At 56.2% G+C, this 23,406-nt stretch overlaps 1 protein-coding gene across 3 annotated transcripts in view; it reads right to left on the bottom strand.

Annotated features, from left to right (window-relative positions):
- Positions 819–23,406, bottom strand: part of HIVEP3 (human immunodeficiency virus type I enhancer binding protein 3) — a 515,954-nt gene continuing 493,366 nt past the window's right edge. For 2 of the 3 annotated variants that reach the window (XM_018042607.1, XM_018042615.1), the window contains 4 exons: positions 18,672–18,847; positions 12,325–12,411; positions 7,196–8,094; positions 819–5,694 (listed from right to left, as the gene is read on the bottom strand). In XM_018042607.1, the coding sequence (XP_017898096.1) occupies positions 4,885–5,694; positions 7,196–8,094; positions 12,325–12,411; positions 18,672–18,847 (1,972 nt within the window). In that variant the 3' untranslated portion in view covers positions 819–4,884. The remainder of the gene's footprint in view (positions 5,695–7,195; positions 8,095–12,324; positions 12,412–18,671; positions 18,848–23,406) is intronic. The other variant, XM_018042625.1, reaches the window with a different exon arrangement.

A 23,406-nucleotide genomic window follows, 5' to 3' on the forward strand; every position in this document is an offset into this window, starting at 1 on the left:
TGAGCTATACAGTCCATAGGGTCGCAGAGTTGGAAATGACTGAAGTGACTTAGCACTTAGCACATACAGTCTCTCATTTAGTCCTCACAGGAAACCCTCCACTTCACAGAACAGGAAACAGAAGCCCAGAGAGGTTGTGTAACTTGCCCAGTGTCACACAGGAAGTGAAGAACTGTCATGATCAGATTACCTTGCAGTGAGCTCAGTGGTGGCCCCTCAAGGTAAGTCCATGTCCTAACCCCTGGAACATGTAAGTGTGACCTCTTTTAGAAAAGGAGTGTGTGCAGATATACTTACGTTAAAGATCTAGAGATGAGATCATACTGAATGAGGGTATTCCCCAAGTCCAATAACGAGGACCCTTAGATGGGACACACAGAGAAGGCAGAGGCAGAGATGAGAGTGATACTATGACAAACCAAAGGTCAAGGATGGCCTGCAGCCTCCAGAAGTGAGGACAGAGGTCTGGGACAAATCCTCCCTCAGAGCCTCCCAAGGAACCTTGATTTCAGACCTCTGGCCTCCAGAAATGTGAGAGAACACATTTCTGCTGTTTTAAGCCATTTAGTTTGTTCATTTGTTCCAGCAGCCCTAGGAAATGAATATAGACCCCAAACCACATGGCCGTGTTCCCGTGCCTCCTGCCAAGCCTGGAAGGGAGGGCCCTTGGAATCCCAGGCTGTGTGACTATGGCCTGGCCACTTGCTTTCCCTGGCCCTGATTTCTCTGTAGCAAAAGAAGCACTTGGGACTCCGAGTGTCCTTCCAGCTCTGACATTCTACAGCCCTAAGAAAAATCATGAGCCAGGCAAGCAGGGCTCTGTTGGGATTTTCAAATTTATTCCAACGTGCTGATTTTTTTTAAAAAATATCCTCAGGCTGAACACTCAGCCAGAGCTATAATAAAGGCAATTATTATACTTGTAAAAACTTCTCATTCACAGTACAGATGTAATTTACAACAAAGGTCACACATCAATACTGAGCAGTATTTTTTTTTGTACATCAGACTCTGTGCTTTAGACCTGTGGGAGTTTTTGTTTTTGTTTTTGTTTTTCCTTTTGCACTGATATATATACCATACCGACATTGCAAGATGCAAGTAGAGAAACTGGAGTTTAAATAAAATTACAGGCAAAACTACCCCATCCCAGTGTGGTTGCTGTACATATCTACAGTACAATTTTTGGAATGTATTGCCATTTAAGAACATAGAAACTCTCTACAGACAATTTCACATACGGAATACATACACCTTTTAGGGAAAAAAAAAAGGCAAATTTCTATCTTACAGGGAGCGTGTTATCTTACATTTGCCTATACATTTCTTTTTTCTGTTTCTTTTCTCTTCCTTTTTTGACACTAGGCTTAGTAAAGCGATCATAAGTGCCGAAGCAGTTTTCTGATGGAAAGCAGACAGGATTCGCGACTCAGGAGCAGAATTGGTGCGACAGGTCTTTGGGAACTTTCTCCCCTTGATCAGTGCTGCAGATCTGTCTCCAAGGATGGCTGCCCAGGCAGGACTTTTACTTTGAAGAGGTTTTGTCTGGAGAAAGGACTAGAAAGCAATTCAGCTCAGTTATCTTGCTTATTCCTATTCAAAAGGGTTGGGTGAGGATGGAGCAGAAATTAAATCTTTTAGACTCGTTAACACAGAGAGAGGTGGAGGGACTGCTGGGTCTGGAGGTGATGGAGGTGGGAGAGTGGGCAGTTCGCTGCTGTTGACTTCCTGGAGGGTCTTAGTGGTCGGGGCCTTGGCGGGTGGTGGGGCAGGGGGAGTAGGCTTGTAAAAGGTGCCTTGGAGAGGAACAGGTTAGTGCCCAGAATGACCCTGAGCTTGTCCTGAGGGTGAAGGGCATCCTGGAGGGTAGGCCTGGGGGCCAGCTGGCTTGGAATCCCCATGACAAGGGCTGGCTCTGAAACCCCAGCAAGCTGGTCTCCAGCCCCCAAGGCTGCCAACACCCAAGGACCAGAGCCGGCCTGTATCCAGGAATGACTACCCTGCACATTTTGGCAGAACAAGCGACAGGTGTCTGTGCCGACAATTAGCACTGCTTTCTCCACTGTGTCCCTTAACAGGGACAACAGTGTCACAGCAAGCTGGAAGTGTGCACGTGGCTGGGAGCAGGGCAGGAGGAGAGGAGGATGTGACGTGAGAGTCTGTCCCTTATCATGCAGGTGTGTGTGTGGGCTGGGAGCTCTGTGTTTGGGGGAGCAGGAGTGGAGTGTGGCAGAGGGAGTGAGAGCCATGCCCAGTGACACACAGCCCAGACGGGTGGCATCAATTCCATTTCTCTGGGTGCCTGTGTAGGGCAACCGCCTTTTGGCTAGATCGCTTGCACATTGTGTCTGTCATTGAGAAATGGATCTCTGATGACTCCTGGTCCCCATCCCCTCTGCCTGTGCCTGACTCTCCCCTGCTGGCCACCACCAGCCATGACTAGGCCTCCAGGAAGGAAACCTTAGTAGTTGGCTGTTTGAGTACCAGAGGAATGATGCCCTGGGGAGAGCTGTGGGGCAGGGCTTGGAGGAGGGGCCTGGCTACCCCCAAGGCCAGGGGCTGCTCTGGCAGAGCCCCCTGTTTGCTGCTCTGTAGGTTGGGAGCTGGAAGATCTTGCCCAGGAAGATTTCAAGCCTGGGCTGAAGCAATGCCCTTTATGCAGCTCCTAGGCCTCGGCCCGTGAAGTCTCCAGTCCTTAGGCAGCCACCTTCCCATGCCCCTCACCTCTGCCCAGGGGTAACGTTGGAAAGCAAGGGTGAGGAAAAACCCAGCCTCTGGTCAAGTCTGTGACTGGGGCCCAGAGCTCCTTTCAGCTTTCTGCCAGGACCCACCAGCGCCAGCATAGCCAAGGCTGGGCTTGTTAGCCTTCTTCCAGGGGGACCAAGAGCTTCAGACCCTGGGTTAGGCAGCCAGGAAGTGCTGGTTAACCCTAGCCTCAGCACCCTGGAGCCCAGCTGCCGGCCTCCCAGGGAAGCCCTTCCCTGTTGTCCCCTTTTTGTCTTAGCCAGAGGGAAATGAACCAGGTGGCCTGGCTAGCTGTCCTGGCAGCAGAGTCCAAGAGGGGAAAGGTCCTGAACTGGTGGAAGAGGGAATTACGCCCAAGGGTAGGAGCCCACAGGGGCGCCTCTGCACCTTATGGTGTCCTGTCTAAATAACTTCAACAGCCCAGGAGCCCCCTCTGGCCACAGGAGTCATATAGCCTGGCTGAGGGATGAGGACCGGCCAAGGAAGTCCCTGCTCTGCGGCATTAGCACCTAGACTGGCTGGGCTATGACCGTGGTCCTTGTGCTTTCTCCTCCTGGTAGAGACGAAAGAAAATCATTTCTGGAGGTTGTGGAAAACCCCACCTATCCTAGGGCTGGGTAAACGAGCTAGAGTTCAAGTTCTATATTTCAACTTGGGATTTTAATTTCTAGGCATGTTATTATTATTTATTATTATTTCTTACAAAGCAGGCTTTTGCCCCAGAAAATAACAGGGCAGCTTCTTAAAGGAGGAGATGGGGATGAGGAATGAGGCACTAGTTATTCTTGATTGCTTTGGAGAAGAACTGAAATGACCTCGGACAATAGGAGGCTAGGGGAAATATCAAACACCATTCTCTTTCTAGACATATATATATATACATATATATATATATATATGTATATATACACATATATAATTTTATTTTTTAAAAGAGATTTAAGCCAACCAATAGGAGGCCTGGGCAGTTCCCACCAGTCATGGTTCTGGGTACTTCCTGGGGATAGCAGAGGCCTGACAGTGTGTGACACAGCTATAGGAGGACCGGTCCTGCTGCAAAGAGGTCCAGAAGTGAGTCCTTGGAAACTTCCAGTGCCAAGTACCGGAAAAGCCCAGTCATGGAGGAAATAGAGCCCTTTATACCCCAGGGACCAAATGTGAAATGAAGCCCAAGCCTGGCCTTGGGAATGGCAAGGCAATGCACCTTGGATCTTGACCCCCAGGGGTTAGGCCTTGTCCCTTCAGCCTTGCGGGTAGTTACTAGAACAAAGGCGCAGCAACAGCTGGGGCCCTGAGAGCAAGGCCGAGGTCAGGTGCTCAGGAACCGGGAGACGGGTGGTCAGGGCTCCTTCCCCAGTCCAAAGGTTGAGGGCAGGGTGCAGAGTAGAGGTGCCAGGGTGGGGGGATTTGTCTACAGGTCAAATGCCAGAATGGGATTATGATTCAGACCACCAGGGTGTCTGGGAGCCCTGGGGACCCAACCAACTACTACCTTCTACCTGCTCCAAACAGTTTGTGTTGAAATCCTAGGAAAATTTACCTTGTCTTTGGAAAAGGAAAGTTGGAGTTTTCTGGGCCTGCCCATGGAGTCTCCCAGCCTGTCCCTCTGCCTTGGGCCGCTGACCCTTCTGCTAGCAGCCAGGGGAGGCCACTAGCTGGGGTGGGATGAAGCAGCAATAAATAGGAACCATAAACTCTGTACATAGGAGTGCTTGCTTTTACATTTACTTATATATTTTTAAAAGTTTCTTTTTTTTTTCCTCTGTCTCTCCCTCAGTGCATCCCCTTTCTTTCAGCAACTGACTGCCTCTTGCCAGCTTTGTGGGTGGCTACTGATCGCAGTGGCCCAGGGTGAGGCCCCATCTAAATATTCACAGCCTCCGTCTCCTCATGGGGTTTTTTTTTTTAAATGTCTGTGTGTGTGTTGTTTCTTTTCAAGCAACAAAAGGTCATAGAAAAAGGCACAGGTAACTGCATACGAGGTGGGAAGATAAGACAGACGGGGGCTGAGCAGAAGCTGCTTGGAAAGATCAACAGATGGGACACGGAGCCCGTGACAGCAAGATGACTCGAGGAAGTCAGCTGGAAATGTCTGTTGCCAAACACCAGAAACCAGATGCTGAAGTGGTCAGGGAGAGGCTAAGTGCTCCGGGGCCCCTGGTCCTCGGGCTGGTGTGGAGGTGCCCCGGGCCCCCCACTTCCCAAGGGCTGGGGGGAGCCCTGACTGGTCCTGGGTTCCCCGGAGAGGTTCCTCCTCCGGGCTGGGAAGCGAGCAGCGGTCTCGGCCAGGCAGCCCACGGAACTGCTGCGGTCCAGCGGTGGGGTGGTGGAGGCCGCAGGGTTGGCCGGCAGCCGCGGTGACTCCAGGCGGGGGCTCCGGGACTCTGCCCGGTGGCCTGGGGGTACCCGGGGTGAGGTCTCCGGTGGGGTGCAAGGGCTGTGCGTCAGCGCGGGCTCTGTGGGCACTTGGGCCACACAGGGCTCCCAGTCGGGAGGTCTGCCCAGGCCCCCTCTCGTCCTCCCCCTCTCCATGGGGTAGTCCCTGGGCTCCAGCTCCGAGGAGAGTGTGAATTTGGAGACCTTGGCCACGGGGGACACAGAGGCTGACGAGCTCTCACTGGGGCTCCAGCGGCCTCGCTCCTGGGCCTCCCGGGACCCCGTCAGGTCGCTTCCGCCCCCTGAGAAGCCGCTGACCCAGGCTGTGCTGGGCCCGGGGAGCAGGATGGGGTGGGCCCCCGGCCGGGCCTGCACCATCTGGATTCCGCCGATGGGAATCAGGGGGCACGGGGCGCGGGTCAAGCGCTGGGAGTGCAGAGGCAGGTGGCTGAAGATGTTCTCCGTCCGGGCCGGGCTGTGGCCGTGGAAGTCATGGGGGGCCGAGAAGGGTCGGGAGAAGAGAGGATGAGCGGGGGCAGGTGAACAGGACGGACTTGGCGACTCGGCCTTCTGCTAGGGTCAGAAAAGAAGACAGAGGAAGGCGAGGGTTACCTGCTGGGCACCTGCAGACCCTGAGGACTAGAGTGAGGAGGGGGCTCAGTGAGATCACAGAGCAGGTCCTGGCTGAGCTGGGCCGCCACTGAGTCCCAACCCTTGCCTACGGTGGTGCCCTGGGTGGGTGCCCTCTCTGGAATGGGCCATCCCCAGCCCTATAGTGACCATAGGCACACTCAGGAGCCAAGGTCGCCCCGCTTCTGGCTGGCGCGTTCGTCTTCAGAGAACGGGGCTGCCCGTTCTGTTGGCTCCCATGTGCTGGCCCTCTCTCTTGGTTCTGCCACCTCTCTTGTTCCTCAGACAATACTGACCCAACTGCACCCTTGAACATGAGTTCCCACCCAGGCTCTTAACCTCCTCCCACCACCAAGAATCTGCCTGCAATGCAGGAGAATGGGTTCGATCTCTGGGTCGGGAAGATCCCCTGGAGAAGGGAAAGGCTACCTACTCCAGTATTCTGGCCTGGAGAATTCTATACAGTCCGTGGAGTCACAAAGAGTCAGATATGACTGAGCGACTTTCACTTTTTCACCACCAAGAATTTTAACTTGAGCCCCAAATTAAAAAACAAGTTAAGATTCCTGGATGGTGCTACTCCTGGAGCTCGAATCTCTTGAGTGATGGTGCTGATGCTGCTGGCGGTCGTGACAGCCAGTGACAGAAAAGGTGTTGGGAGGGGAAAAGTAAGCCGACGATGGTAGCGGGGTCGGTGCTGGGGATCGTGACTGTGGTGGTGACAGCGATGTTGTGACAAGGGTGATCAAGCTTATGGGGGGGGGTGCTGGAGGGTACTGACAGCAGATGGCTCCGGCGATGTGACGGTGATGGTGTTGGCTGAAGTGACTCGGAGGGTGCTGGTGGCTCATGGTGGAGATGTGGAGATTTTGGTTGGGCTCTGCCATCTGCTCAGAGAATACGTGGATATGGGGTGGGAGGAGATGGCATGAGTATTTATACCCACATCTAAGGCCACACTGCTCGTAAGTGACGGAACCTGGATTTAATTCTGGGTAGTCCAGAATTAAAAAACTACCAGGTAGTCCCTGGTGGCTCAGACGGTAAAGAATCTGCCTGTGATGCCGAAGACCTGGATTCGATCCCAGGGTTGGGAAGATCCTCTGGAGAAGGACATGGCAACCCATTTCAGTATTCTTGCCTGAAGAATTCCATGGACCGAGGAGCCTGGCCAGCTACAGTCCATAGAGCTGGACATGACTGTGCAACTAACACTTCCACGTTCACTTCCTTTTAGTCCAGCTCCACAGTCCATGCTCTGCTGCTTCTGACACACGACTGACTGGTTTCAGGCACCCAGCACAGTGCCTGGTGTAAGTGGTGCCCAATGCACGCCTTATTGGTAACCGCTGAACTGGCAGGGGTGCAGCTCCGGCAGTGACCCTCAGCGAGGTGTGAGCTCGTGGCCCCCCACCCATCAGCCACTTGGGGGACAGGAACTCACCCACGTGGAGGTGCAGGTCTCCGCTGGGCTTCTGCCGAGAAGCTTGTGAGGTAGAGGCGCGGGCGGGTAGAGAGCCCGGGGGGCCAGCCCTGAGCCTGGGCCACGCTCAGCACCCGAGGGGCTGCCCGGCCCCACCAAGGCCCACTTCCCTGGCAGCGCTGACCGTGGTGGTGACTCGGCCTGGCCTGGAGACCATCTCCTGGTGGGCGAGTGTCTGGGGGGGCCTGGGTCTGCAGCGCCCTTGCGTTCGGGGGGCAGGCGTGCTCGAGGAGGCAGTTCCCTTCCCAGGGGGTGGAGGGCAAGAGGAGACAGCTCGAGTCTTGGGGACCTGCAGGGGAGAGGGCCCGTCTGGGGGCCAGGCGGGCTCGGGGCTGAGGCCAGTGGCTCGCGGGCCGGTGAATGTCGCTGGGGAGACAAGTCGCTTTTGGTTAGTGAGTGTTTTGGGGTGAGTGGTAGGTGGCTGCCTGCTTCTTTGCTTGGGGACCACGGCCTCCTCGGGGACAGGGCCTGGGAGCTCAGGGCCGAGCCTATGTCCTTCTCCACGGGGCCCCGGGGAGCCGGTGCCAGCCGGGGGAGGCACAGGATGCTTTGGCTGGATGTGGAGCAGCTGCCGGGTGCCGAGCGCTCGGCTTCTGAGACCGAGCTGCCCCGGGTGGCCTCTGTGGGCTGAGGGCCCTGAACAGGTGAGGAGTCTGCCGGCAGCGTGGCTGGCGGGCCAGGCGGGGGCGCCTCCGAGGACGGGCCTGATGGCTCGTCCTGGCTCTCCTCCTCGTCCTCATCCTCGTCTTCGTCCAGGTCCGAGTCTGAGTCCGAGTCGTCCAGGTCTGAAAACTGGTGCTCTGCCACGGCCTCTGCGCCCTCTCGCCCTTCCGAGTCCTGGAATGGGTCATCACTGGTTCCTGAGGGACAGACACAGGAGGCCCGAGGTTACAGCCAGCCCCCATGCTGTTCTGTGCCACAAACCCCACCTGACAGCCATGATCGTTGAGGGTATGGGAGCGCTTTGTAAACAGAGCAAAAATGACCTTGTATCTACCATGTTAAGGTTCAGTTCTAGGGCCTGCATGTGCATTAATTCACCTAATCCACAAATAATCCTGCCCGGTCGGCACTATTCCTATCTTCATGTCACAGACAGGGAACTGAGATGAGAGGGTTTACCTTACCTTGCCCAGGTAAAGTAAGTAATAGGGCTGGCATCAAACCATAGCAAACAAGACAGGCCTTTTCTTTCTTTTTCTTTTTGGTTAGTATTCAGTCCTGGCTTCACCAAGAGCAAGTTAAGTCACTCTGCTGGGCCTCTGTCTCCATCTTTGTCAAATGAATATGACAGTCTCATCTCATAAGGTTTGCTAGGAGGAGGAAACACAAGCCTGGCGCATATCAAGGGCTCAAATATTAATAACTGTAGCCACTCAACGCATTCATGGAGACATCTATTATTCTGGGACACAGCAGCCATGCTGGCAGGTCCAGCAGCACTGGGCACGGTCAGTTTACTTACACACCTGCCACTGGGGCCACGCTGCTGATGCCTGGCACAACAGCATCTGGCAGGTGGCAGGCCTTGTTCTCTGGGAAGGTTTGGCTAAGCTGACCTCAGCCTGCAGAGAGGGCCTCTTCCCAGCCACTCATGTCCAGAGAAGGTGCTTGTAGAACCCCTGGTGCTCCCAGCTGGGGAGGAGAGTAGAGCTTTGAAATACCAGCCTCCTGGTCTGACTTCTGGTGGGGCAGCCCCACCAGCGGGGTCAGCTATAACAGGACACAGGCCAAGTTTGGGCATCTCTGAAGTTGGCAGCAATCAGGACTCTGGGGAGAGCTCCACTAACATCTTGCCCACTTGGCAGGCTCCTGAGGGTTTGGGTCCTGCTGGCCCAACACTAAGCTCATGTCAGCACCCACTCAACTATTAACTAAGAGAGCTGGACACACGAGCTGACTTGGGTCACTGGTACAACCATGCTTCTGGACCCCACTATGCCAAGCTGCACTGGGACCAGAAAGCCCAGCATTTGTGCTTTCAAACAGCTCAGCGCTCAGCAGTAAAAGGCACACAATGGAAGACAGTCGGCATGCAAGGGGATGTAGATCAAAGCCTGTGGGGTGGAGCTGGAGCTGTCAGGTGAAGGGAGGCCAAGGGCATGACTCCTGGCAGCTGGGAGCAGAATGGCCAGAAAGGGGGAAGGGGCTGGGGACCAGAGAGCGGGGTCGCGAGGGGGGAATAAAACGTACCTTAAAGCTTTGCCCTAAGACTTCAGCCCCAGGAGTTCACCTAGCCTCACCTCTTGTCAACCTGTGGGGAAACCCATGCCCAGAGCAGGCAAATGTTTCCCCAAGGTCACCTAGAAAGCAACGGCTGAGTCAGGACTAAGGTTTATAACCCCTACATCATTACACTGCCAGTTTAAAAATGTTTTTATGCACCAAGAAGCAGGAAATGGTCTGGGTTTGAATCTCAGTCCCACCCCTTCATTACTGTGCAATGTTGAATAATTTACTTTTTCTCTCTGGGTTCAGTTTCCTTGTCTGTAAAATGGGTGGGGGGAGGGGTAATAAAAGCCATCTCATGAAGCTGCTGGGAGGATTGTGAGGGTCTGACATCTAGTAAGTACCCAATAAACCTCAGCTCTTGTCACCCCAAGTACCCCACAACCTCAACACACAGGCAGCACGGCGAGCATGTCATGCTGCAGTTGAAGGTCAGAGGGGTAGTGCTACCAGTTAGGGAGTCAGGATCAGCGGCTCCTGATACTAAGCAGGGAAGATCCTAAAGTCTCTTTGTAACAGATGAAGACGCTGCAGGACAGAGGGCTGATGCCCTGCCCTAGGCACCCAGCTCAGGAGTGACGGAAGCCAAGAGCCCCCTGCCCAGCACAAGGTTCGCCAGGCCGCCCACATCTGGGCTCTTGCAGAGCTCTACGGGAGGCCCCTGCGGATCAACCATTCGTAATGCCCCTCACTGTCAATCTCCACAAAGTCCCGCCTCTCTGGGGCCAAGGGACGGGTGGAACGAAGCGCGCCGGGGCGCTGAGGGGGTCTGGCCACACGGTGGCGCTGGTGCTCAACCTTCTCACCCTCAGGGGCGGGGCTGCGGCGCCGGCCTGGCCACCTCCCAACCACTTCGCGTCTAACAGACAAGCTCCTCCCCGAATCTTCATTATCGCGGGAAATGGCAACTCCATCCTTCCAGTTTCCTAGGCCATAAACCTCGGAAATCATCCTTGGCTCTTTTATTCCCGTGCGTTCACCCTCCACCTCCCCCCGCCCCGCGCCCTGATGTGTCAGCAAAACCTAACAGCACGTTTCTCCACCTCCCTCCGCCCACCCAGTCCAACACGTGCTCAGCCTGCATCACTGCCTCCAGCCGCGCCCCCTACCGGCCATCCTCTGCACACAGAGTCAGGGCAGTCGCTCCAGCAGGCGGCTAAATCCATCCCTTGACCTTCACAGCCACAGCGGTCTCTGACTTCCCCGGACTCTTGTCCTGAGGGGCTCTGCACCTGCTGCTCCACCTGCAGGGAGAGCCCTTCCCCAGGCTCCACTTGGCTTCCTGACCCCCTGCCTCATGTTCGCGGCTCACATCACCTGAACATTCCCTACCTGTCGTGGATGCTTCGTTTCCTACCCAAGGCCCTCGCCCTATTCCACATTTGTTCACTACCCGGCTCCCCTCTAGAATGCAGGCTTCCTGAGGACAGGAACTATATTTCATTCATCGAAGAATCTCTAGCACCCAGAGTAGGACGCAGAATAGGGCTGGTGCTGGCAGGAATTATTTCTAGAACGATTGCACTGATTTCATGCATTCTCAAATAAGATCATCTGGTCATCATTTTTGGCCTCACTGGGAAAATGAAGCTGAACATACCCAGCGGACCCCTGGTGCGGTGCTAGAGGACACACCCTGCCTCCCACCCAGGCAGGGCTCTGGGCTTGGGTGCAGCTACCCTGTCCAGCCCACCAGGCACTGGAGTGCCATGGTGCCACATGGAGTGGTTTCTGTCTGACCTCAGGCAACTTCCATAATCTGTTTGAGCTTTACTAAATGTCTTCAGTTTAAAAAGGAGTGACACAAGTTTCTACCACAGTTATGAGGACTTAATAAGACATCTGTAAATGGCTTGATGTACTTTCTTGATCAACTCAGTAACCCCACATTCTCATTTTGGAGGCCACAGCTCCGAGTTCACTGTATTCTGTTCAATAAAGCTGATTCATTTCACCTAAAAGGAAATATGATCTAACTTGTTTTTAAGACTGCACATACATTCCCAAATCAGATAAACAGAAAGAAATAAGACACAGGAACACACACCTTTTTTTTTCCACACTCTCTTGACTCTGATTTTAGGGGATCTGGTCAAAGGTTTGCTCACTGCAGAAGGAATATCTCTGGTTGCTTATCTACCCCCAAAGCTGCTCTGGCCTCCTACTTGGATGCTGAGGCCCGACAGGGCCCATCCAGATATGCTGGCTTGGACTCACCTTCCACTCTGCCTTGTCTTCACAGAAAATGGCCCTAATGTGGCTCTAATCTTGCTACTGGGGACTGAGGCTGGGGTGTGGGGCTGGGATGTGGGATGGGATTGAGAGGTGATAGGGGGCTGTCAGGTCTGCCTGGCTTTAGGTTTAGCTCTAAAAGACCTGAGCATCAAGCCCCTGTCCAGAGTGTGGAGGTGTGAGTGTGGGGTGTGGAGTGTGGACCTCACTGCGTCACTGTGAGGATTTGCCAAGATAACCACGGCGTGTGTCTAGAGCATGCCTGACAGAGTGGATGCTCAATCAATGTTGACCATAGTTACTCATGTATTGATGTAACCACCACACATTCACTGAGCGCCCACTGGGTGCCGGGTGCTCTACCTCCGTGACAGACAGTGGCGCAAGTGCTCTGGCTCCAGGCACGTGCTGTAAGAAGGAGGGGCGTGGGTGCCATCATTCTGTAAACTTAGCCTTTGCCTCTTTGATTTGGGAAGACTGGAGAAGAGGGTGAGGAAGAGGGTGAGGAAGGAGAAGGGGAGTAGAAGCAAGGAGGACAGAAAGAAGGGGGAGGGAGGGTGAGGGGGGCAGGGGAGGGAGGGGAAGGTGGGCAGAGGGGGAGGGGGAGGAGGGAGTTGGCAATTCATTACCTTCTTCGGCTTCCAGCTCCTCCAGCACCCCCGTCTCTTGGCACTTTTTGCTGTGGGCCTTCGACTTCATATGCTTAGTCAGATTCCCTGCAAAGGAATGAGAACAGACTCAGGCATTGCTGGAGGGCTGGGGGCCAGGGTGGACAACGCTCTGCCCGGGTGCTCAGGTCGGGGGGCGGGTGCAGCCACGGCCGCGGTGCAGGATGGTACAGAGGAGCTGGGTAGGGTGGGTGAGGGGCTGTGAGCAGACAGAGGGTATAATGAGGAAGTGAGATGCTGGTTAAAAAAACAAAAGGAGATTAAAAGACAAGTCATATGCAAAAGTTTTTTCCTGCCTTTGATTTAACCCTGGGCCCAGGAGCTGGTGACAGGATTACTGACCATTTCAAATGCTGGGATGAGAGCAGGAACCCAGCCCACGAACTAGCATGGGAGTGGGTGCTGAGGATGTCCTTCTGGCTGGGGACACTGCTAGGCCAGCCCACAGGGAGGGATCTTAGGGTTTGGGGGGAGGAACCAGGACAAAGTTACTGCTGTTAATAGACATAGAGAAAGGGCAGAAGGAGTAGCGAAGTCTGCTAGACAGGGACCTAGGGGCCACAAGGCTGGGGTCCAAGTCCTGACTTCCTTAGAGAGTCATGTCCCCTTCCTGGGCCTCCAAAGTCACTGCCATGCAGACATGGCCAAGGGTGGTGGACACAGGGAAGGCTGAGCAAAGGCTCCGTCCTCCCCATGACTACAAAGCCCTCGAGGGGTGGCTGTCTCTGTCCACAGTGGGCTGAAGAGCAGAGGCAGCAGCTTGTGGAATCAGGGGAAACTGCGACACCGATTCTTCCTGACGTGTGCACAGCGCTTCACAGGTCACAAAGCCCTATGGGCAGGAGCGCTCTATGAAGGACCAGAAGAGGAGCCCCAGCTCGCCTCAGGATGCAGGCCAGATGCCTCAGGATGTCCCTTTGGGCTCACCAATTGCCTCCAACTGTGATGTGCTCACTGTTGCTCTAGAGATTGCTATATTTCCAAGTGGTCCTTCATATAATAAATCACAAGGCCCTTGAGTCAGGAACTCTGTCTCACTCATCTTATTAGCAGGTTTGAACAGAAGGATGGAAGAGAGAAGAATGGACTCCAGGAACAGATGCATAGAAAGATTGGTGGACAGATATATGGATGGATGGAGAAGTGGGTAAGAGGGGATACAGAGTGACAAACAGGATGAAGAGGAAGAGTCCAGACAGATGGGTAGGATCCTCAGTGAGCAGATAAGCTGATGGATAGACAGATGGAGGATAAAAATAAACAGAAGGATAGATGGAAAGTAGATCACTAAACATACAAGAAGATGGAGAATGGGCGAGGAGACCTGGGCAAGTGGGAGAGGGCTGGTCGGATGGAGGGATGGAGGCAGCACACCTAAGTGGGAAGGCGGACAGAGTGGAGGACGAAAGGACGGGCAGGACGAAGGGTGGATGGTGGGAGAGGCGGAGAAGCAGACAAAAGGGGAAGACGGGAAGGCAAATGGCGAGGAAGACAAGCTCCTAGGATGAGAGGATGGGAGAAATGGACCAACGGGAGGATGGGTGGGTGACTAGGGAGAGAGCACCCACGCAGGAACCAAAGGGTTTTTCTTAATTATTCTGAGAATTTTAAGGAACAGGAGCCTTAAGTTGAGGCTGCCTGAGGTGTGCAGGTCAAGGGCAGCAGCAATGGAGAGAAGCTGTTTCCTGCCTCTTCCCTCCTGCTCGTCCTAGTCTCCATCCTTCCCTCAGGTTTTCTTCCTTTAACTGGACAGAAACCTGAATCTTCTACTCCTGGCCAAATGGGGAGCAGCGCCATAACTTCCAGAGTCATCCCAGGGCCGGAGGACCCCCAACGTCCCTGTCCAACATCATGGGCCTCTGGCCCCACTGTTGTGAGTAGGCAAAGCCTGAGCAGGATGTCAAGGGGCGGTCAAGGCAGCTGCGGTGTTCCATAGGCCAGAGAGACCAGATGTCCCCTGAGGTTCTGAGATCAGCCTGCCATTCCCTGAATACCCCAGACCCCAGGGGACTATCCACACTGCTCATTTTGGCTATGACGTTATTGTTGGACTTGTTCTGTCTGGAAGGGTTGGGTCTCTTACTCAACCAGGTTAGGTGCTGAGCACATTATGGGCGCATAATAACCATGAGTGGGAAATGTTCTTCTCATCACAGAAGTAAAGTGATGGGAGGAACCTCACAGACCATGTGACCCATCCCCTACCAGGCCCAGGGTCTTCCTGCTTCTGTTCTGACTCCTGGCCCAGGTCCTAATGATGCCCCTGGACGAGATAATCAGCTGTCTCAGGTGACGGGATGCTCTGGGACAGCTCCTGTTCACCATCACGGAGAACCAAACAGCCAAAGCCACATTGCCAGCTAGTGCAGAGCCCCGTCTGGAGCCAGGTCTCAGGACTGTAGATGCCTTGCGTGCTCCATACTGGTGGAACAGGCCAAGACATGTAGGAGCTTGGTGGCCTTGGGTCTGAGTCTGGGCTCTGTCACTTGCTAGCTATGTGTTCTTGGGCAAGTGTCTTAACCTTTTGAGACCCAGTTTCTGCAACTGTAAAGTTGTACCTACCTCATGGGGATGCTGGGAGAAGCTGACAAACACCTGTTGAGTGGCAGCAGAGCATGCCTGGCAGAGAGCAAATGCCACTGTGTGGACCCTCCTTCCTTCCCATACTGTGTGTTCCCCACCACCCGTGCCCCCCAACAATCAGTGTCTACTGAGCACCTGGGAGACTCTGCCACAGCCATGCACTGGTTGTGGAGGAGAGAGAGATGCTGAGATGATGGCTGAGATGTAAATGCCTTCACCAGTCTGTCTGGGCTCAGCAATCCCAGGAGAGGGCGCCAGGCAGCCCCTGGACGCCAGCTTCTCCTCTGCCCCTGCCCCGGAGGCTGCAGGGAGGAGCTGGGAGTCCGCATGGCTGCCCGGACAGGCCATGGGGACACAGGGGCGGATGCGCAGCCCTGAGTGTTACCCAGCACCCCCCTGAGTATCCCCTCTGTAGGCCTGCCTGCTCCTCTGTGAATTGAAGGAGGCGAACCAAATGGCCGCAGGTATCTTTTTTTGGCCTGGACACCATTTCCTTGTCAAGGGTCAGAGCCTCAGCTTTCCAAGCAGAGTTCACAGCTTTTCACATCACCCCAGCCCTCTCACCCCAAACCTGACCGTCCTGGAATGAAGGAGGAAAGGCAAGCGGATGGAAATGATGGGCGTCTGGAACACAGGTGGATCCTCCACCAAGAGCATCAGCTGAAGACCATGTCTACCCCATTCGGTTTTGGGCTTTGACCAACTACCCTCCCTCAGCCCCTGAGGGCTGCTCCAAACTGCCAGCTCTGTCCGTAGGCGATCGACGCAAGGGCCTGTACCCAGCACAGCCCTTCTGCTGGCCTCGGGGAACCTTCTCAGCAGAGGACACAGGGCCCCAGACCTCCACAGGGGCATCCCAGTGGGTCTTCCCCGGCCTCACTCACTGAGACAAGCCGGTGCTACACCCAGGACCGGAGCTGCTGTCACAACGTCTGACACGGAGACGGAGACACAGACGGGCAGACAGAGACGGACAGGAAGGCTCCCTAGCCGGTGCCGCCAGGTAGTGGCGACGGAGGGCCCTGAAGACCACCGGGCCCAGCTTCATCTCTCATGCAGCCTGGTGAGTCTGAGCCCGGGGACGAGGGGAGGGAGGAGATGGAGGCAGCTGGACAGAGGCAGGAGCCCTGAGAAGAGGGTGGCTCCTCTGGTATCTGTGCTGATGGCTGAAGGGTCTGGGGAGCTTCAGCGTCTCGTGGCTTCCCTCACTCTCCTGCCTCGTGCAGAGAGAGCCAAGAGTGAGCTGGCTCTGCTTCCATCTGTTCACGCCCATATGAGTCCCTCTCTACCTCCCAGAGTTTGAGATTCCACTATCTCAGATGCACTCACTGCTCTGGCTCTGGAAGGCTTTTGTCTTTCAGAAGGTTCTAGGAGCCTTGGCAGAGAGCTCAGCACATGCCCCATCACAGGGGGCGAGGAAATCCTCCTAGGCGGGGCCTTCAGAGCTCCACCCCCAGGTTTCATCCCAGGCTCTGCCCCCTGGGCACTCAGAGGGCCCACTGACACTCCGTGGGCCCACTGAGCCCTCCAGGGCTCAGGGGGCACCCAGGAAGGGGCTGCAGATACCTCAGCTATGTGGCTTCCAATGCAGAAATCTCCTGGAAAAGGGGTGTTCCTGCCAGAGACCCAGACCTCTTTCAGACTTGGCAGAAAAAGACCAGGCCTTTGCTCTCAATAAAACCAGAGAGAATTGAATAGAGGTTGCTCTGGGAGACTGCTCTGGCTGGGGACTCGGCTCAATGGATCTTTCCAGTCTCACATAGAGGATGATGGCTCCCCGAGGTGGTGGGCAGCTCTGCGTGGCCTTGGGCTGGGGGTCGGGGGGAGGGGGCACTCTCAGGACTGGGCTCCTCACGCTGAGAACGGGATGGTATGGTCCCCTGGACAGCCTGGGAGTTGGGCCAGCAGTGATCCACTCTGGAGGCCACCTGGTTGGCCACCTGATTTTGCCAGTCCCTCCAGACAAGGGGAAGAGAGAAACGTGGTGGGGGTTATGCCCCAGAGGCAGGGGTCCCAGCTGATAGTTACAGCTCCAGCTTTAACAGTCATTTCTGGCTTGGGCGGGGTGGGGAGGGGACTCATTTTCTTTACCTTCATGGCGGGGCTTGGACAAAAGGCTTTTGGCGTTCAGAGTCAAAGACCATTCTCTGAATTGTTGGTCAATGGCTATCCAATTGTTGAATTTCCACCTCTCTCCTCCAGAAAGTCCCAACTGGCCCCCTAAGGCCAGAGGAAGTGTGGCTGAAGGGGGCGTGTGGGGCATGGAGCCCACGACTAGGACCGAGGCCCGCTAGGTGACCTGTCCTGCACATGGCGGGCTGCAGGCCTACTGGTCCTCTCTGGGCCCTCTGGGCTGCTGTTGATGAGACACCAAGAAAGAAAAGGGTCAGGGCAAGGAAGGAGGATGGTCGCCTGTATTCAAACCAAAACCCTGGCGGAAAGGTTAGAGTTCCACTCGGGAATGATGGCGCCGAGGACAGAGGAGGACAGGCTAACGGGGTCAGGAGACCAGAGATGAGCACCCAGTCAGAGAGGGGGCTGTGAGCGAGGGGGTGAGATAAACTGCCTCCAACCTAGCACTGAGAGAATGGAAGGGATCAGGAGGAGGAAGAAGGAAGACTCAAAGTCCAGAGGGGCCTCCTCAAAGCCACTCAGCCTCTCTCTCTCGGAGCAGCTATACCCACAAAAGGAAGGCTAATGGGCACCAAAGCCAAACCTGCTGTCAAGTTGCATCCACTGAAAAACCACGTGGCCCTGGAGGGGGCTGTCGTGGAGGCCCCCAACTTGCCCGAAGGAGAAGGCAGGACCTTCGTGCCCAAATCCTGAGCCAGGAATCTGCCAAGCACAAGAGGTTGAAGCCACCAGGGTTACTGAGAGCCCAGGCCTCCCTCTGAGGCACCTTGGTCTACTCGGCTACCAGGAAAGAAGAAGTGGGTCACAATGCCTTTTCTGCCCTGTAGGAGCAGCCGGTGGAAGGAGTAGAGAATAGCTCTGTCCAAGTCTCACGGACTCAGCCTCACTGGTTCACGCCTGGGTCCTGGGTGGCTGCTCGCATCATCCAACACAGCCCTCTGGATTCACACCCTCACTGGCCAGTCTGCCTTCCTCTCACAGGTGACTGCCAGAGCCTGAGCTGACCCTGAGGTGCTGCGTGGCCTGGGCAGGAATGACAGGGCTGCCAGTCAGGGTGAGGGGAGAGCCGGGCCCAGTGCTGAGGGCTGCGGAGAAGCTGGGCAGAGCCGGAACTCGGTCTGAGTGGTGAGGCGAGGTGGAGGCAAAGTCTGGCATGAGAAGTGACCATGCGAGTGTGTTAAGTGGCTCGGGGTGGAATGGATTTCCAAACTCAAGAGTGGCAGTGACCAGTGTGGATGCTGGAACTCATCAGGCCGGTGGATACAGGGCTAAGGAGGCATGCAAAAGGAAGCGGGGTGATGAGATCAAATACAAAACCAGGAGCTGTGCGCTAGAGTGCCACCGCCTGGCCGTGGTGGGAATCGCATGGGTGGAGGGTGGGTGGGGCCAGTGTGGGCTCTAAGAGGACAGGCTGGGCAGCCGATGGTGCCATTGACCCGTCTGCAGCGGGCTGCTCTGTAACTGCGGAGCCCGGAAATCAGGGCTGCTCAGGCCCCAGGCAGAGAGGCCCAGGCCCCGGGCTCTGTGCTGGAGCTCCCAGAGGGGAGCTCCCTGCAGCGGGCAGGGCCAGTGCTCCGCTGGCCGTCTCTTACCTTTGGTTTTAAAAGCAAAGTGACAGTGCTTGCACGCATAGGGCCGGACGTCAGTGTGGGTGCGGATGTGTTTCTTCAGCATGCTGGGCTTCTTGCAGCGAATTCCACACTCCTCACAAACATATTTCCCTCGGCCGCGGCCTCGCACATACACATACTCTTCGTTTGATTTGTACCTATGAGCAACAGGCGTCATGGTAAAGGAACAAAACAGGAGGAGAGGAGGCAGGTTCCCACCTCAGAAGATGCACGCGCTTCCTGGCCACATCCGGCTCTTAGGGGCGGGGGAGAGGGGGACGCGGAGCAGAGAGAACCAGGGGTGGGAGCAGAGAGAACCAGGGGTGGGGGATCCGCCGTGGAGCCCTGCACCTGCCCTGACCTCAGACGGGGGCGGGGGGCGCACCCCCTCCTCTCCCTCAGAGGCAGCAGGCCCTGGTGCTCCCAGCCGGGAGGGAAGCTGCAGGGGCACAGGGGCACAGGGGGTCTCTGGCCCAGATCCAGCCTCAGCACCAGCTTCTGCTTCCAAAGAGTAGCCGCTCTGGGCCACCGTGTAACAAAGAGACTAAAACAGACGACAGCCACAGCTTCGGCAGCCACCGCTGAGCCAGTGCTCACCCCTTGCCGGACACCTGCCCACACTCAGTCACAACCTCCACGGAGAGCCCGAGGCTCCCACAGCTAGAAAGGGACACAACTTCTGAATCTGCCTGCCCCAGAGCCTGTCCATCCCCCCCGAGGGGCGACCAGCACCGAAACAGTCCGCTCGCAGGCCCGCCAGACGGCGCACGGAGGGCGCTTTATTTCCTGGTCCTCAGAGTCAAGACACCCGGGGCCCGAAGCTCTCTCCCCAGTCTTTTCCGTCTTGAGGCGAGCGGGAAGCTCTCAGGACCCAGATTCCAGCCACCTGGCCTCTCTCCGGGGATCACCTGGGGTCCTAGCAGAAAGTACCGACAGCTTGCAGGAGCCTCCTGGGGCGGCCTGCCTGCCTGCTGGGCCTCAGGGCCACTGCGCTCTTGGCTGTGGATCAGAATGCTCTTATTTCCACTTAGAAGGAACCCATGAGTCCCACAAGCTCACTCGATACTGTCCTTGTCCGAACGCCACGTTGGCCTAACACTGTAGATGTGCGAGTGTCTTGACAGGGATGGGAAGGCTGCGGCAGGGCCCATGGAGGGAATCCTGGCATAATTCCAGGAGAAGAGCTTTCTGACTGTGAGACCCAGGGTCCGAGGGCATAGGTGCCTTAGGAGAGGTGCGGCTTTCTCAGCCTGCAGAGTCTGCCTCCTATGCCAAGCAGAAGGCCTGCCTGTGCCCACACTCACCGGTACATCTCCCTCCCACCCAGGAGGTTTGGCACCCAGCCTCTAGGTGCGGCTTCAGAGAGGCAGGGCGGGGACTTGGGGTAGGGGAAGGCGAGGAAGTGACAGCGGCTGGGACTCAGTCCTGCTCTGCTGGGACCATCAGCTCACAGCTGAGAGGATGTCACCAGGATGGGCCTGCAGGAGGGGACTCTGAGCGAGGGAGCTGGCAGGCAGAGGCACAGTGATCACCAGCACTCACGCTCAGATACACGCACACACCACACCACTTCCACTCTGCCCTGCTCAGAGGTTCCGTGACAGCCTCTCCCCTCTCACTTCCAATCACGATGGAGCCTATGGGTCCCCTGTCTTTCCCCCCTCCCACCCAGGCCTACAGCTGCCCCAATCTCTACCGCATGTGCACTTCCCTCTGTACATAAGACAGCTCGGAAGCAGGCAGACAGTCCATCGACCTTGGCTACTCTCAGCCCCTTCCTTCTCCCTCAATAGCGAGTTTAAACCACAGGTGGGCGCCCAAAGGGAGACACACATGTACACAGAGGAAGGACTCTGCTCGAGCCCCCAAGGGCGGTGCGTGACTTGGAGGGTGGGGTGAGAAGGCAGGTACGCAACCCCGGACGCCACTTTGTCACACTGCATGGAAGGTGCCAACCTGCTGGGGACACAACGTTGGGTTGGGAGAGGCTAGAAAGGACGCTGAGAAATGGGAGGCAAGAAGGGAGGACCCCAGGCAGGGACCCCAGCAGCACAGGCATGAGTGTTAAGATGCCTGGAGAGTTTGGTGGGCAGGGCAGACTGGATCACCATCAGCCTTGGATGCCATGCCAAAAAACTGAGACTTGGTTAAAGCTGTCTTAAAGGTAAACGTGAAGTCTCAACAGAAGATACTTCCTTGGTGCCATGAGGAATGGTCTGCAAGAGGAGAAACTGGGTACAGGACACGCATGTTGTACGACAGGGATTCGAAGCCTTCTGGATGTAGAATCCATACACCCTGGTGGCTGTCTGGATGATACAGGGGGCACCAGGCAGGAGGAACAAAGATTTCAACTTAGCCAGCTCAGGTGGTACCAGCCACGGGCTTCGAGAGAAATGGTACAGGATTCTAGTCCTTAACTACTGAATGTGAGATGCTCATGAGAGAATTGAAGAAATGTCCACACACAACCAGAATTCCATGGGACTCAGGATGGGACGTGTAGCTTTGTGAGGAGGCAGGTGACTATTCAAGGGAGTATGAAAACAGAAAAAGGATAGTGAGAGGGCCCAGAAAGCACCCAAAGGTGAGGGTGGGTAGAAAGATGGTGCCAAAAGCCACCCCCAAGCAGAGAGACCCTGATAAGGAACCAGAAGAGAATGTGATTGGGGAGCCAGAGAAAAGAGGTGAGAGAAGGAGGCAATCAGCAGGGTCCAGGTGATGGAGATCAGGGGAAGGTTGGCCCCTGGGCTCCCAGGACTTGGATAGGGCAGTTCTGGTTGGCCAGCCTGGAGCCTCTGACTTCTCTGCTCCTCAAAGGCCAGTACTGGGGTTGTGCAGCTTGGTGGTTCCCAAAGGACCAAGTCCAGGGACAGGTGTGGGGCAGCTGTCCGGTGTTGGCTGGGCCCTCCTCCCCTTCCCAGCCCGGGCTCAGTCCCTCCAGTCGGCGCTGGAGGTTGGATGGTCCCTTATAGGGATCACCCTATAAGATCCCACCCCTTCCCCAGCAGCTTCAGGTCTCCACCTTTGGACACATCCACCACTGTGCACATGAGCGTCCTCTTGGTACCAAGCAACAGCAGCTCCCGCCCCCCAGGCCCCAGCCGGCTCCAGCGACCACTCCATCTGCTTCCCTTCTCAGCCCAAGTCTGGAAAGGGCTGTCCTGCTGGCAGTCACGCCTCCTCGCCACCCCATCCCAGCTCCCCTGCTGACTGTTCCTGTGACTGTCACGGGCTGCTAAATCTGACTGACAGTGGCTTTATCCTGTCAGCCCTGTTGTCTACCATCTGGAGATACCTGCTGGCTTGGTGACCGGGTCTCCTCGGCAAGTTCCTTCTCTGCACCCCCACGCTCCCTGCCGGTGCCAACCTGCACGCTTCTCCCCTCACACCTGCCTCCAGGTGAGCTCCTCCACACACACCTGACTTTCCCCCTGGATGCTGAATGTCTCTCCAGCTCTGACCGCCCTGCTGTACATCCAGCTGCCCTCTCGGAGTCTCCCGAGTGGTCTTCAGGCACCTTGCAGCCCACGTTCCCAGAATCCTGTTTCCACGCCCCCAACATGTACCACTGCCTCCTGGGTCCCCGCATCAATAAATGGCAGGCACACCCAGTGGTGGCCAGGCCAGCATCCCTAGTGCCCCCACATCCTTCAGTCTTGTCGGTCAGTCCATCACCACGGCCTGTCAACGGCACATGGGACATGCGTTCCAGGGAGGCCCACCTCCCGGCGGCCACAGGCCAGACCACCATCCTCTCTCCTACCTTGCTGCGTACTGTCTTCACAAGACAGCCAGAGGGGACTCTCCCCAAATACCGCCCATCCTGCCGCTCCTCCCAGCCCAAGGGCCCACCCACTGCGCTCCGGATAAAGCTCCACCCTCACTCAGCGGGTGCTGAAGGCCCCGGGGCACCTCCTGGTCCAGCTACCCCTCCAGCTCTTCCCTTCACAGCACTTCTCTGCCAACCACAACAAGTGTAATCCTGTGCCTCTGAGCCCCTTTCCTCTGGCCTTCCACCTCCCCCTCCTCTTCCTCCCCCGACCCTTGCCACCACCTGCTGCTGTCTGTCTGTCTCCTTCAGGGCTCTGCCAATAGGCCCCTTCCTTCAGAGCCCTCTCTCATACACCCATGGGCCTGGGGGTCCCACCCACTCCTCCTTCACAGCACTGTCAAGCTGTGTGTACTGTTGTGGCCTCTGGCAGGGTGGTCCCCATTAGCCCCATGGGGGGGCACATCTGCCTCATCCACTGGTGTATGCCCCGGGCCGAGCACGGTGCCTGATGCCCCGTAAGTGCTCGGTAGGCACTGCTGGACAGACGGGAGCCAAGCCAGGGCCTTCTTTCCTCATGTCTGCTGGAGACCCTCAGCCAAGATGCTCTCATGAGTCCCTGAGCACAAGTTCAGCCTGACACTGTGGGCTCCCCACGGACGCAGCACACAGCCAGCCCCTCCCAATCACAGTGGACTGGCTGCCAGAACACTCCCCACTTTCTGGTAGGGACCGCTCTGTGCATAGAGAGGTCAGCGTGAGAGCCAGGTCTGAGTCCTGGCTCCTGCGTGAACGTGCTGGGCGACCTTGGAAAAAGCACTTCCCTTCCAGCGAAAACAGTCAAACTTTGCCCTTAGGTGCACCAGTCACTGCCACAGGCCTGAGGTCATTCAGCCCTCCCACCAGCCCTTGGCCACTGTTCCCGTTTTATTCAAATGTGAACCA

The sequence above is a fragment of the Capra hircus genome, chromosome 3 (assembly GCF_001704415.2).
Source record: "Capra hircus breed San Clemente chromosome 3, ASM170441v1, whole genome shotgun sequence".
Classification (NCBI taxonomy): Eukaryota; Metazoa; Chordata; class Mammalia; order Artiodactyla; family Bovidae; genus Capra; species Capra hircus.